This window comes from Trichomycterus rosablanca, chromosome 6, assembly GCF_030014385.1.
Source record: "Trichomycterus rosablanca isolate fTriRos1 chromosome 6, fTriRos1.hap1, whole genome shotgun sequence".
NCBI lineage: Eukaryota > Metazoa > Chordata > Actinopteri > Siluriformes > Trichomycteridae > Trichomycterus > Trichomycterus rosablanca.
In genome coordinates, this window is record NC_085993.1 from 17,019,027 (window position 1) to 17,032,036 (window position 13,010).

At 39.0% G+C, this 13,010-nt stretch overlaps 1 protein-coding gene across 4 annotated transcripts in view; it reads right to left on the reverse strand.

The window, feature by feature from the left end:
* nav1b (neuron navigator 1b) overlaps nucleotides 1–13,010 on the reverse strand; it is a 142,499-nt gene that overhangs the window by 15,279 nt on the left and 114,210 nt on the right. For 3 of the 4 annotated variants that reach the window (XM_062997501.1, XM_062997504.1, XM_062997502.1), the window contains 10 exons: nucleotides 12,209–12,385; nucleotides 11,555–11,607; nucleotides 10,659–10,682; nucleotides 9,065–9,142; nucleotides 6,154–6,237; nucleotides 4,224–4,335; nucleotides 3,954–4,075; nucleotides 1,174–1,343; nucleotides 858–1,020; nucleotides 591–768 (listed from right to left, as the gene is read on the reverse strand). In XM_062997501.1, the coding sequence (XP_062853571.1) occupies nucleotides 591–768; nucleotides 858–1,020; nucleotides 1,174–1,343; nucleotides 3,954–4,075; nucleotides 4,224–4,335; nucleotides 6,154–6,237; nucleotides 9,065–9,142; nucleotides 10,659–10,682; nucleotides 11,555–11,607; nucleotides 12,209–12,385 (1,161 nt within the window). The remainder of the gene's footprint in view (nucleotides 1–590; nucleotides 769–857; nucleotides 1,021–1,173; nucleotides 1,344–3,953; nucleotides 4,076–4,223; nucleotides 4,336–6,153; nucleotides 6,238–9,064; nucleotides 9,143–10,658; nucleotides 10,683–11,554; nucleotides 11,608–12,208; nucleotides 12,386–13,010) is intronic. The other variant, XM_062997503.1, reaches the window with a different exon arrangement.

Genomic DNA, 13,010 nt, shown 5'->3' on the forward strand with positions numbered 1-13,010 from the left:
TCCGGGTCCTTTCTGTGTGGAGTTTGCATGTTCTCCCCGTGTCTGCGTGGGTTTACTCCGGGAGCTCCGGTTTCCTCCCACAGTCCAAAGACATGCAAGTGAGGTGAATTGGAGATACTAAATTGTCCATGACTGTGTTTGATATAACCTTGTGAACTAATGAACCTTGTGTAATGAGTAACTACCGTTCCTGTCATGAATGTAACAAAAGTGTGTAAAACATGACGTTAAAATCCTAATAAACAAACAAACAATATTGGGGGTCAACGAACCCAATTTCAAAAAAGTTGGGTCAGTAGAAAAATTTAGTAAACACAGCCAGCAATAAGTATAAATCATTCAACATTTAATACTAAGAAAAAGTTATGGAATTTAATATTTAAAAGATTAAAGTCCCTTGCTCAAGTACCCACCAACAGGAGCTTGGTGTAGCTAAGATTTAAACACACTACCCTTTAATCAACTGCCCAGAGTCCTAACAACTGCCACCACTGCCCCACTGTACACAGTACAGTGTGTATAGTCTTAAATAAGATCTTTGCCATGTGCTGGCTTAAAAAAAGTCCAATATATTGTACAAAAAGCCTCACCTGTGTTTAAACTCTCACTCGCTCCCATACTGAAGGTCTTGCTTAAAGAGGCCACAGACTGTCGTGGTGATGAGTTGCCCAATGAGCCGAGCCCAGACGACTGTGAGGCAGAGCTTGGGGGTCTGGAGACACCTGTTTTCAGTTGGTCATTCTCTGCCTTCAGGTTCTCCACAGTCATCTGCAGGAGAAAAGTCATCTGCTTACAATTTACTTATGCAATTTACACTGTACAGTTTTAGAGGGGTGGGTTTAAAAAGCTTTACATACCTGCATCTTGGACATTGCTTCCTGAAGCTGCTCCAGCTGATGAGCAGAGCTAAGGGCCTCTAGTCGGATATCAGTGAGTTTACGTTCCTTTTCCCAGAGTTCAGAGCGCAGGTCTGACACCCCCTTTTCATCTGCCTCCGTGTCCTCACTGCCATCACCCAGTCTGAGGTTAAATAAAATCGAATTATGTAGTTTGTTTTTACAATAAATATAAATGCAGTTGCAGACCATGCACTTAAATGCAGTTCACATAAATACAATCTATGTTGAATTAACTGAAATAGGACTGTCACCCTATTCTCTGAAAAGGCCTTACCCACAGGAGGAGGTAGAAGCAGAGGTTTTAAGGGAGAAGGTTGTTTTTTCCACATCCTGGTGGATTTTAGGGGAGGAAGGAGTTGAGGATTCAGGGGTGGCGATTTCTTCAATATCAGAGTATGACTTGGAAGGCTTCTTATTAAATGCCTTGTTGAAGGAACTCCTCAACTGCAAAAATAAAAAAGAACAAATAAATGAAAAATGTGACTACTATAGGTGTACACTCACTGGTCACTTTATTAGAAATACCCTACTACTGCTGAAGTGTTGGAAACAATACATTGAGGTTTTGCTGCATAATGCACATTCATGCTCCAGGTCTCCCATTGTATTGCATCTTAAATGTGCTTAACGTGATTGGGAGGCCAATGAACTAATAGTTCCAAACGTAGAAGTAGCCATTAGAAAAGGGGAGATGGACATGGGTAACAACAATATTCAGCTAGCCTGCTGCATTTAAAATGCTTGATTGGTATTGGGGGCTCAGTGTGTGCCAAGCAGACATCTCTCACATCATTAACACACCACCACTAGCCAAACCTATTGACAAAAGGCACATTGAGAAATTCTGACATTTTTTGCATAATAAATCCAGAGACCAGGTGACATTTATCCAATCATTAACTGTTTAGTTTTAGTGAGGCTGTGAAACACCAGTGAAATCTGATGATGCTTTGTTTATTTTGATTTTAACGTCATGTTTGACACCATTTGGTTACATTCATGACAGGAGAGGTAATTATTCGTTACACAAGATTCATCAGTTCACAAGTTCAATGTCAAACACAGTCAGGGACAATTTTGTATCTCCTATTAACCTGACTGCATGTCTTTGGACTGTGGGAGGAAACCGGAGCTCCTGGAGGAAACCCACACAGACAAGGGGAGAACATGCAAACTCCACACAGAAAGGACCTGGATTGCACCACCTGGGAATCAAATCCAGGACCTTCTTGCTGTGAGACAACAGTGCTACCCACCTAACCACTGTGCCGCCCCATGTGGCCTTGTAACTCAACTATTTTAATGTTAAAGGTTTTGTGGATTCAGATATGCTTTGCTGATTTCAAAGGCTCTAAACAGAGACAATTTGAGCTGAGCTGCCTTCTTGTCAGTTTAAGCCAGTCCAGCTGTTTTCATCTGTCCTTCTTTTGTGTAAACTCAAAATACTGATATAGTTGAAAATCTTATGAGATTAGAAGTTTCAAAAAAAAGTTTTAAAATTGACACGAGATGTAAATATTTTTTAATAAAGTGACTAGTGAGTATGTGGTTTGATAGTGCATTCTCTAAATAAAGTGTTTTAACTGTGAATTCATGATGAATGACTATATGCACATGAAAAATCTAAGTATAAAAGTATATGGGGAAAAATAACTATGAACTGAGACAAATGCAAATGAACCATAAAGTAAGTGATGACAAAATCTATCTTCATATTAGCAAAAAAGACGCATCACACTTTTCAAGCAGAAATGTTAAAGGAGAAAAAGCATAAAATGAATGTAGTAACAATCAAAAATGAAAAAGTTTGATTAAAGAGATACAAAATGATGTGAATGTAAAATGTTCAACAGAAACATAAAATACATTCATAATGAAATAATAAAAGTGGTCTTGACCTGCTTTAAAAATGAACTTGCTGGGTGATCAATTCAAATGAATTTAGAGGTCAAGCAGTTTAGTGTATTAGTTCTTTTTAAGCAGGACATGGTTGTGATAAGGAATCGGAAGAGTGAAACAAGATAATCTTGCTCTTAATTTTGGGGTGGGAACAGTGAAAACGAGAAAAATGACTCACCTCATACACCTTGAAGGAGAGAAAAGGAAGGAATGGGAAAGAAATCAGACTTAAACTTAATGTTTTTCCCCAAATTTACAATACCATAGCATGTAATAGCACACAGAGTAAAAATGATCAGTGAATGATATCCAATAGGCTACTCCAATACTAAGCTCATTTCTCTCTTTCTCAACATACTCAGTTCAGGACTGATGAATCACTAATGAGTGGACCTAAAAATGTGCTGACCAGGGGTACATCAGGATCAGAATTTAAGCCATTTTTTTCCCCGCAATTTTAGCTGACCTACTCTGGTTCCTGATTTTTAATAGAAAGACAAGTAAACAAATATCTATGTTATTCATTTCATTTTTTATGTTTTACCACCACCTGGTAAGGATTGAGGGGTTCGGATTCCCCGGAACCACTGGGCACAATACAGCAACAGTAGAATAATCCAATAACAATTATTAATGAGCCAGAGGTTGAAAGCTTTCACAAGATGGCAAAAAACCTTGTTCAGGCCACTGCAATAACAATTATTCAAATACGAGGGATCTTCAAAAAGTTTCTGCACTTTTATATTTTCGTTTGGAAACGGTGAGGGCGAGAGGAGTAGTAATTGGTCGTGTCTGAGAGACTAAGAGAAAGAGCTTATAGTCCGGATTTAGCAACATCTGATTTCTTTTTGGACCTCTCAAAGAAGCTTTAAGGAGCTTTAAGAAGATTTTCATGTCATGATGATGTGAAAGTAGCAGTGCATCAGCGGCTACACACTCAACCAAAAAAATTTTTTTGCTGATGGCATTAAAAAGTTGGTACGATGCTGGGAAAAATGCATCAGAAGGTGACTGTACAAAACTGATGTCATTTATTTTTACAATTCATAATAAATAGAGTAATAAAAAAGTGCAGAAACTTTTTGAAGAACCCTCATATTTGACTGATGATTTGCTGGTTAGACAGACATAAAAATCAGGTTTAAACATTCATACCCAGCTTTTCTTCTTCTTTTTCTTGGCATCTTGTTCTTTCAGGCTACCCAGACTGGAATGACTGGTAATGCTGTTTATGCTTGCAATGCTCTCTGATGAATTCTGCCTGTTTATTTGTAGTTCTAAAAAGATAAACAACAAGGGCCAGAGTGAGCTGACGGATTTGTTGTCAGGGTCAGTACTCCAAAATACTTCAGGACATAATTGTCATAATTTACATAATTTCATACTTCAAGTATAATTTTACTTAATGTATTAAAATGTCCAGACCTTTAGGTGTAGAATCAGGGTTGTTGAGTGCTTCATGGATGATTACTTGCGTGTCTGTGTTTTTGGATTTCAAAATCTCAATGGTCTCCTTCAAGTCGTACAGCTCAGCATCCTACATGTATTGGTACAAGATGTGTGACACTGAGTCATGGCATACAGATTCAGCATAACACACCATGATGAATGTTCTGCCTCTGGTAAAGATCTTACAGTGTTATTCTCAGTTTTTTTCTATCTTCCACCCTCTAACCCGACACTTCAGTGGACTAATGACAGTGGAGGCGTAATCCCTGGAGACTGATTCTAAGTGCTTTGAAAGCTAAAACTAAGTGCTTCCTGAAAGCATGACCTCACCATAAGTGGAGGAATGTTTACAAAGTCGAAATATTAATGCCTAAAGCTAACACAGGCTTTCAGAATGAGGCCACTTCTTCCTATGACTAAGCATATAAGAGTTGTATTTGTATTAGCAGCTAATAGTTTATATTTACATTTACGGCATTTAGCATACGCTTTTATCCAAAGTAACTTACAATTATGACTGAATACGATGTGAGCAATTGAGGGTTAACAGCTTTAAGGGCCCAACAGTGGCAACTTGGCAGCGGTGGGGCTTGAACCGACTGATTAACAGTCCAGTGTCCTAACACTGAGCTTCCATTGCTCTTCATTAATAAATCATTAATGAAAACATTAACACCAAACCAATGCAGAATATTGGAACTGATATTTAATCATTACTGTATTCCAGAAGTGCAATACATCTGAACAATGGTAGGTTGCTGTGCTATGATGCATTAATGTAACTGTTTAAGCTAAGAAAGATGAACAAAAATGCCTTCTGTACCATTTTCTTCAATATTGTGAGGGGCTAAAAGATTTTCACCTTAGTAGTCAAGCATGACTATACAAATGCATGTTGTCATGGTGCATAAAAGCGTCAACTTTCCAAAAACTGGGGGCAGAATATAGACGAATGGACTACATGCCAAAGCACAATCAAACTGCTAATGAAAATACAAAGCATTTTCTTTCTTTGGCAGCAAGCTTTAAAAAGAAACTTGCTTCTGTCTGCAGATCACAAGTTAAATAAATATGAAACAGGGTTGGCTTCATGGTGTATTTCACGGTGCAACAGTATATGGACACTTGACCATAAGCTATGGGGGAACTGATATTGATTTATTCATGCATTGTCTGTTTTATCACTGCTTTATTTTACTCAGGGGCACAATGGGTCCAATTAACTGAGCAAAAGGTAGGAAACACCCTGTAGAAGTTGCCAATCCATCACATGACTACCAAACACACACACACACATACCTAGGGCAATTTTGTATTTCCAATCAACCTGACTGCATGTCTTTGAACTGTGGGAGGAATCGGGCGGGGAGGACATTCAAACTCCACACAGAAAGGACCTGCACCACTCCACCTGGGAATCAAACCCAGGACCTTCCTGCTGTGAGGCGACAGTGCCACCAAACCACCAGGCCGACCCTGATGTTGATTCTAAAAACTAAAAACGGCTAGTGAATAAAGTCGACTACATTTACATTACATTACATTGCAGTAATAGCCCAGATGGTAAGTACTGGACTAGTAATCAGAAGGTTGCCAGTTCAAGCCCCACCACTGCCAGGTTGTCACTGCAGGGCCCCTGAGCAAGGCCCTTAACCCTCAACTGATCAAAAACTGTGTTCAGTCATAATTGTAAGTCACTTTGGATAAAAGTGTCTGCTGAATGCTGAAAATGTACATTTGAAACTGACCGTAGCTAAAGTTAACTGTATTTTATTGCTGTACTATTCTTGTTATGGTCCGGGTTTAAAACTGCACCGTGACCAGCTACTAGCTGGCATCAGGGGCATCTGCTGTCATGTCTATATAGAAAGTTAGGACACATGTATATACAAAAACACAAACTGACCTTTTGTTCAGAGGTGACTGACAGGCTCTGGAGGCGAGCAGTCATAAGTGTGAGGCTCTGTTCAAAAGCTGCCACCAGGTTCGCCTGCAATAGAAGATTGTTATTATTATTAAACAGACCAATAGAAATCAAAAACACTAAGGTGGTTGTTAACACACAGGAAAGTCTCCATCTGGACTGGATAGAGAACATGGAAGAGCAGACAATGAAGAAAGGCTGCAAAACATAAAAGGTGATAGGATGAGGTGGACAGAATTTGACGTAGACAATGGAAGGATAAATACATGAAGTCTGGCATTAGTGCACATACACACGCGCACTGCACACTAACGTCTTTTTTTTTTTTAAAGATGCGACTGCTTCACGATTTGGGCAAAAAATATGCAACAATGCTGACTTTTAACATTCAATATGATTAGAACAACGCATGTGTGTGTGCAATGCTCAACCCTCATGAGCCATCCCTCCACAAACAGCATTTATTGATTCGACAGACAAAACTATGACATCATCAGTATGAACTGATGTCCAGATGACAGCCGATAATGAACTCCACTTGACATCATCAACCAGCACCGGGCTGGGGGTGGGGGTGCCTGCAGGGGGGCGAGGTTAAATGTCATGCAACAGTGACAAGGAACAGGCTGGAAGGGACAGTCCAACAAACCTGGCCTGTCTGCTAGAGCCAGCAGCCCCCGAGGACCCGCAAACCAGCCCGCAGCCAGAAGAGGACATCGACCAAGGAGAGAGGGACAATGGTGTTAGGGCCAGGGTTATACTTCTCACTCACGCATACACACACACACACACACACACACACACTCACACACTTACACTCGTGTACAGACAGTACTGGGATCAGCAAGAGATCACTGCATTGTTTATGTAACACATTTTATGGTATCCTAAAAAGTCATGTCAGAATAAAAGAGAGTGCTACAGGTATTTAAATTAACTACAATAAATCACTGAACCCAGTTCTGTAAAATAGGGCATTTTGGGGGGAAGGGTGCTGACTGATGCAGGTTAGTGAGTAAATGTTGGCAGTGAGAGGTGGGATTATTAATAAAAATAAAATAAATAAAGAAATTCTACAGTATTCTTTTAACTAAACTATTCTGTATTCTTTTGGCTCTTCTATAAGGTATTTGTGATTACCATGGTCAAAATCGTTGACATAATCATGTGCGTGAGTCTTATTTTTCTCCTAATTTTGTAATACCAATGTGCACCAATTCTCCCCTGTTGTATCACTGACACCAATCTGAAAGAGCCTCTTTGCACACTGCAGCTAATATATCAACAAATCAGCACACTTAGAGGAAGGCAGGGCACTAACAGCATTTTGTACACCAGAGCTCACAGATACTAATGCAGGCCATTTCACCCATGCAGACACCATTCTGAGGAGAGTTATTACCTCTCGGACAATAATGACTACAGTAATGACACTAATGATCTCTTACTAATAGGGTAATTTAATTTTTGCCTTCTCCTTGTATATAAAAAATAAGAGAAACCCCACTGACTTGAAATTCTCATACACAATGTGGTCAAAAGTATTTGGACACCTTATTGTGATCAAGGAAAAACTGCTTTTGCTGATAATGAAGAGTCACAAATACATTGCTAACTTCTGAACTTGTAAGCTTCATTTACAAACACACTATGTGACCCTAAGTATTGAGACATCTGCTAATTATTGAGTATACACCGACCAGGAATAACATTATGACCACCTTCCTAATATTGTGTTGGCCCCCCTTTTGCTGCCAAAACAGCCCTGCAACTGTGATTCTGACACCTTTCTATCAGAACCAGCATGACCCTGTCGCCGGTTAACCACTGTTCCTTCCTTGGGCCACTTTTGATAGATACTGACCACTGCAGACCGGGAACACCCCATAAGAGCTGCAGTTTTGGAGATGCTCTGACCCAGTCGTCTAGCCATCACAATTTGGCCCTTAAACTCGTTAAACTCACTCAAATCCTTACGTTTGGCCATTTTTCCTGCTTCTAACACATCAGCTTTAAGGATAAAATGTTCACTTGGTGCCTAATATATCTCACCCACTAACAGGTGCCGTGATGAAGAGATAATCAGTGTTATTCACTTCACCTGTCAGTGGTCATAATGTTACGCCTCGTCGGTGTATATTAAATAAATCAGATGCTTTCAACTTTGTGGTAATGGTTTACGAAAGGCCCTTTTCATGTTTCAGCATGACGGTGCTCCTCTGAACAAAACAGTTTCTATAAAAACATGGTTTTATGGGTTTGGTCTTTATTCACTGACCTGTATAAAGACCTGATTTCAACCCTACTGATCATAACTAGGATGAATTAAAAGACTACTATTGAACCAGGTCTTCATGTTCAGTATCAGTGCCCACACAATTAAAAATATGGAACGTTTTAAGTTCATGGTCAGGTGTCCACATATTTTTGGCCATATAGTGTACTTTAATGAAAAAATGTGGAAAACTGTCCCTGGACCTATATTATAAGTAAGCTTTAAGTAAATAGGGTTTCCATTATTTTCTTATTAGGAGGAAATGACAGAAGCACTGCAGATATATTAGGATAGCAGTTCTCGTAATTGTTGGACCAAACATCACCTTCCATGTAGCTAAAAACAGCAAATTATCAGATGCTGCATACCTGGCTAATATATAATTCTGACTCAAAAGGTCAGATTTATCAGAGCTTTTTTGGAAGATTTGAATTTTATTCTGATGAAAGAAAGAGGTCTTAAAAACTACAAAAAATACATTTTGGCAGTGTGGAGATTTAGAGATGGTGGATGTGAGCTATAGTGTTGTGCTGACACAAGCTCACAGAAGTCGTACTACAAACACTGAAGCAAATAACAGTAAGAAACCTGATAGCAGTGGCACATTTTGGTACGTACGTTAGCGGACAGCTGGTTTGTCAGGTTGGCTACTTTGTCTTGAGAAGCTTCAAGCTCGCGTCTTAGTTTTCTGATTTGCTGGAGGGGCAAACAGACATTTTGTTAGTGCTCAATATGCAATTCTTAACCAACAATAAATAATAATATCTGGAAAACTCAAAGATTTAAGGTCAGTGTTGTATAAGTTTGTATAGCAGAGTAATACATCTACACTGTGAGACAGAAAAGGAACTCTGTACCTTTGCTCAGACTGTCGGAAAATGCTGATCAATTTTTTAAATGATTTTACTGTTGCAGCACAAGACCACGATAAATAATTCAGACCGATGATTGGTTAAGTCCAGTATTCCCAGAAATTTGGATCTGTTGACCGATGGGTCTGGGATTTGTCCTCTTGGTTATGCAAGTTTTGTCACTTTTGTCTTTTGTAGCTACCGGTTTAACAGATCTTACACAGCATATTTTTAAATCCTGTTTTAAAAATGACATTTCCAATTTCCTCTGAAAATTCAGCAAGTAAAATCATACAGTTTATATCAGGGGTGTCCAAACTTGTGGCCTGTTATCCTTTCTTAAACGGCACACGAGGTATTTAAGAAATTAAAGGAAAGTTGGCCCACAGGTCCAAGGTCTAAAAAAATTCTTGTTTAAATACATATAACTAGTCTAAAATGCTTCAGTCTAAAATGTAGTCTAAAATGCTTCACATTTCCTTTTGTTTCTGACCTTTTAATTTACTTTTAACAACAGAGTGTAATAATCCCATTCAAATCAAAAGGATGTGTTGTTTATAGCAGTGTTCCCCAACCACCGGGCCACGGACTGGTACCGGTCTGTGGGTCTTTTATTACCGGGCCGCACAGAAAGAATAAATAATTAGAGATCGATACATCAGCAATGAAAACACTACTTTTTTTACAGGTGTTATTGTTTCTAATCACCCCTAGGTGGGAGCAGCGTCTCGTTGCAGCGAAAAAAGCTCATTTGTGAGTAGTACAGTTATTCTATTTTAAGTCCCCCCGCCCCCGCCGGTCCGTGAAATTATATCTTATATAAAACTGGTCCGTAATGCAAAAAAGGTTGGGGACCACTGGTTTATGGTAATCGAGTAGGCCTGTTATTTATTATTCATTTTATTTCAGAGTCTGTGGCCCGTCACTGCATTTTTTTTCTAAATGAAGCCCCTATCAAAAAAAGTATGGACACCCCTGGTTTATATTCTTTAAGCAGATACAAGTTATTCATTAAAATTCTGCCCTCTGTGGTAAAAAAAAACATTTCATCTTGTGTGACAATGTTGTTGTCTGCTGCTGAGCAGAAACACAAATGGCTGCCATGGTAACCAATATTTTAAATAAATAAATTAACCTTGTTGTGTCTAGCAGTGGACAATGTTGATCAACTTTCAAAACTCTTTCAAAGTTACAGGTACAGAGCTCCCTTTTTTGACTCACTGTACACATGCATGTTCATGAATCTTTGATCTTTGGTCTAAGCCTACATTTACTTTCAAGCCAAATGCTTAAGCAGAGATAGTCATAGCTATAGGTGTAAAAGTAAAACAAAGAGAAAAGAGTTTAGAGGACAGACTTACCTCTCCCTGCACTCTCTCCTCTGTCTAAGAATGCACAATAAGGATGAAAAACAGTGACAGAAAGAGTAAGCAAGATCGTAAGGTTTTAAGATTAAGAGCAGCCAAGCAAAGCTTTTTTAAGCATTGTAACATGTCTGGTGTCTGGTGCACACTACATGATTGTGGGTCTGATTTGAAAGATGAACTGTGTCCACTGTCAAACACATGACTTCTTTGTTTTTTAATCTTTTATGCTGAATAAGTCAGTACACAGGCCACGCTATGATGTTAGCCCACCAAGGTAAACCAGACAAACCCCTATAATTAAAGCGGTGGTAAAACATAAAAATGAATAAATGTTTAATGACAAATTGTAATAGTTATTGCTTCTTGCATGCTTTTTCTTTATTTTTCATATTGTCATGTTTTACCACCACTATATCCTGGTCAGGATCTCGGTGGGTCTAGTTTTCCCCCAGAATCACTTGATGCAATGCAGTAACACACCACGCACAGGACGCCAATCCATTGCAGAGTCTTTGCCAACCCCCCCACACACTCATACGGACATAGCCAATCGTGTCTGTATGCAGAGCCTCCACCAGAACATAGCACAGCTGGGAATTCGAACCCTGGATCCTAGCAGTAAAGAGTTAGTGTAATTTACCGCTGCGCCACCAGGGTGCCTATTACTGCTCGAATGTAACGACTATCCTTTATCTTAGCAGCTTCCACAAAGTCTCAAAAAGTTTCTTCATTATGCCCAAAGGAAGGTCCAAATGTCATGTAGTGTGCACTATGACTAAAGTAGTTAAAATAAATGAGTACATTTGAGTACAAATAATACCTGAGAACTAATTTTAAAATAACATCCAAAGAGTAAAATTACCACAGCTGAATAATTGGTTTCTACTTACTGATGAGTAGTTTGATGAAGCATTGGATGCCAGCGATAGGACAGACCCATGAACTGCAAATAAAAGCAAAGGGAAATGTGCATTCTAGGACAAATGACACAAACCACAGCAGAATACACAAAAGAAAGCACTTAGCTAACCCACCAAAGACCATAAATCATTTTAAAATGACAGGCATTGCACAAAAAGGACTGTATGGCTGAAACCCTCATTTGACTATCTAAGAAAAACACACTCATGCTATCAATTTAAATGACAACAGTGTGTTGACGGACAACACACGCCAAGCAGTGACGAAGCTTATATTAGGGATTCAGTTATTTATATCAATGCTGGGTAAAGTAAAGGCAATATTATTAACCTCAACTTAACAACATGCCAACATTAAGCAGACTTCAATATAAAAATGCCATTATAAAGCCTTTTCTTTTGTTATCTACAATAGAATGGATGTAAAACTGGTGCCATGTATTGAGACTAGCTAGAGTCTTTATGTCAAGCTCTGAAATGCATCCAGCTAATCACTACAATCTGTAATTTGTGTCGATTATATGTTACTTAATAAAGACCTTACTTAAAAAAATAAAAATTTACAAAGAACCACTAAAGCTGTAGACAAATGAAGGAACTGAGCATATTAGAAACACTCCTTACCATCTTCTCCAGGCTCTCGGAAGGATCCGGAGCGCATCATGCTCTTAGGTCGGTCAGCCAGTGACATGGAGCTTCCCAGTGGCGAGTTAGCATACAGGTCATAGCTGGCCTCACTGGCTGGGATGCTGTTGGAACGGGTGATGCGTGGGGTGGTGCTTGAGCTTGGGATAGGAGCCACTGAGAGAGAAACAAGAACAGGTACGAATGATTAACACCCTTGTGTATGAAATTACTAACACAAGTTTACAGTAGCACATGCAGATGTGCTAGGTACAGGTAATAAAATAATATATTAGCTCCCCCATTCATTTATTCTCATCAAATGCTGTATTCTACTTAGCATCAAGGCAGGTCTGGTTGCAATTGGCACAGGGCAGGAATACCCTGAACAGGGTGCCAATCCATTGCAGGGTTTGGGCCAACCCCCAGACATAGCCAGTCAGATATTATAATGAAAAAGAATGGCAGCTAAGTGTATTTGGACTGTATTTGGATGCTGATGCTACACATAAACTAAAACGTCAGCTGTATGGAACTATTTATAGGTGTAAATAGCTGTTGTAGCATAATACTTACTCAACATGCTCAGCTGCTGCTTGCTGATAATTTGATACTTAATTTGATTTCATGCTATACAAATAGGCAAGTGATTTTTGTAGGTATTTAAAAGGTCAATTTCATCTATAATATATGATATAACTATTAAGCTAGCATTTATTTGAGTGCAGGTTTGATAAATAGAACAAAACTACCAAAATTCCAGACAGAAACCTCTACAGGAAAATCTGAGTCAAATTCAAAT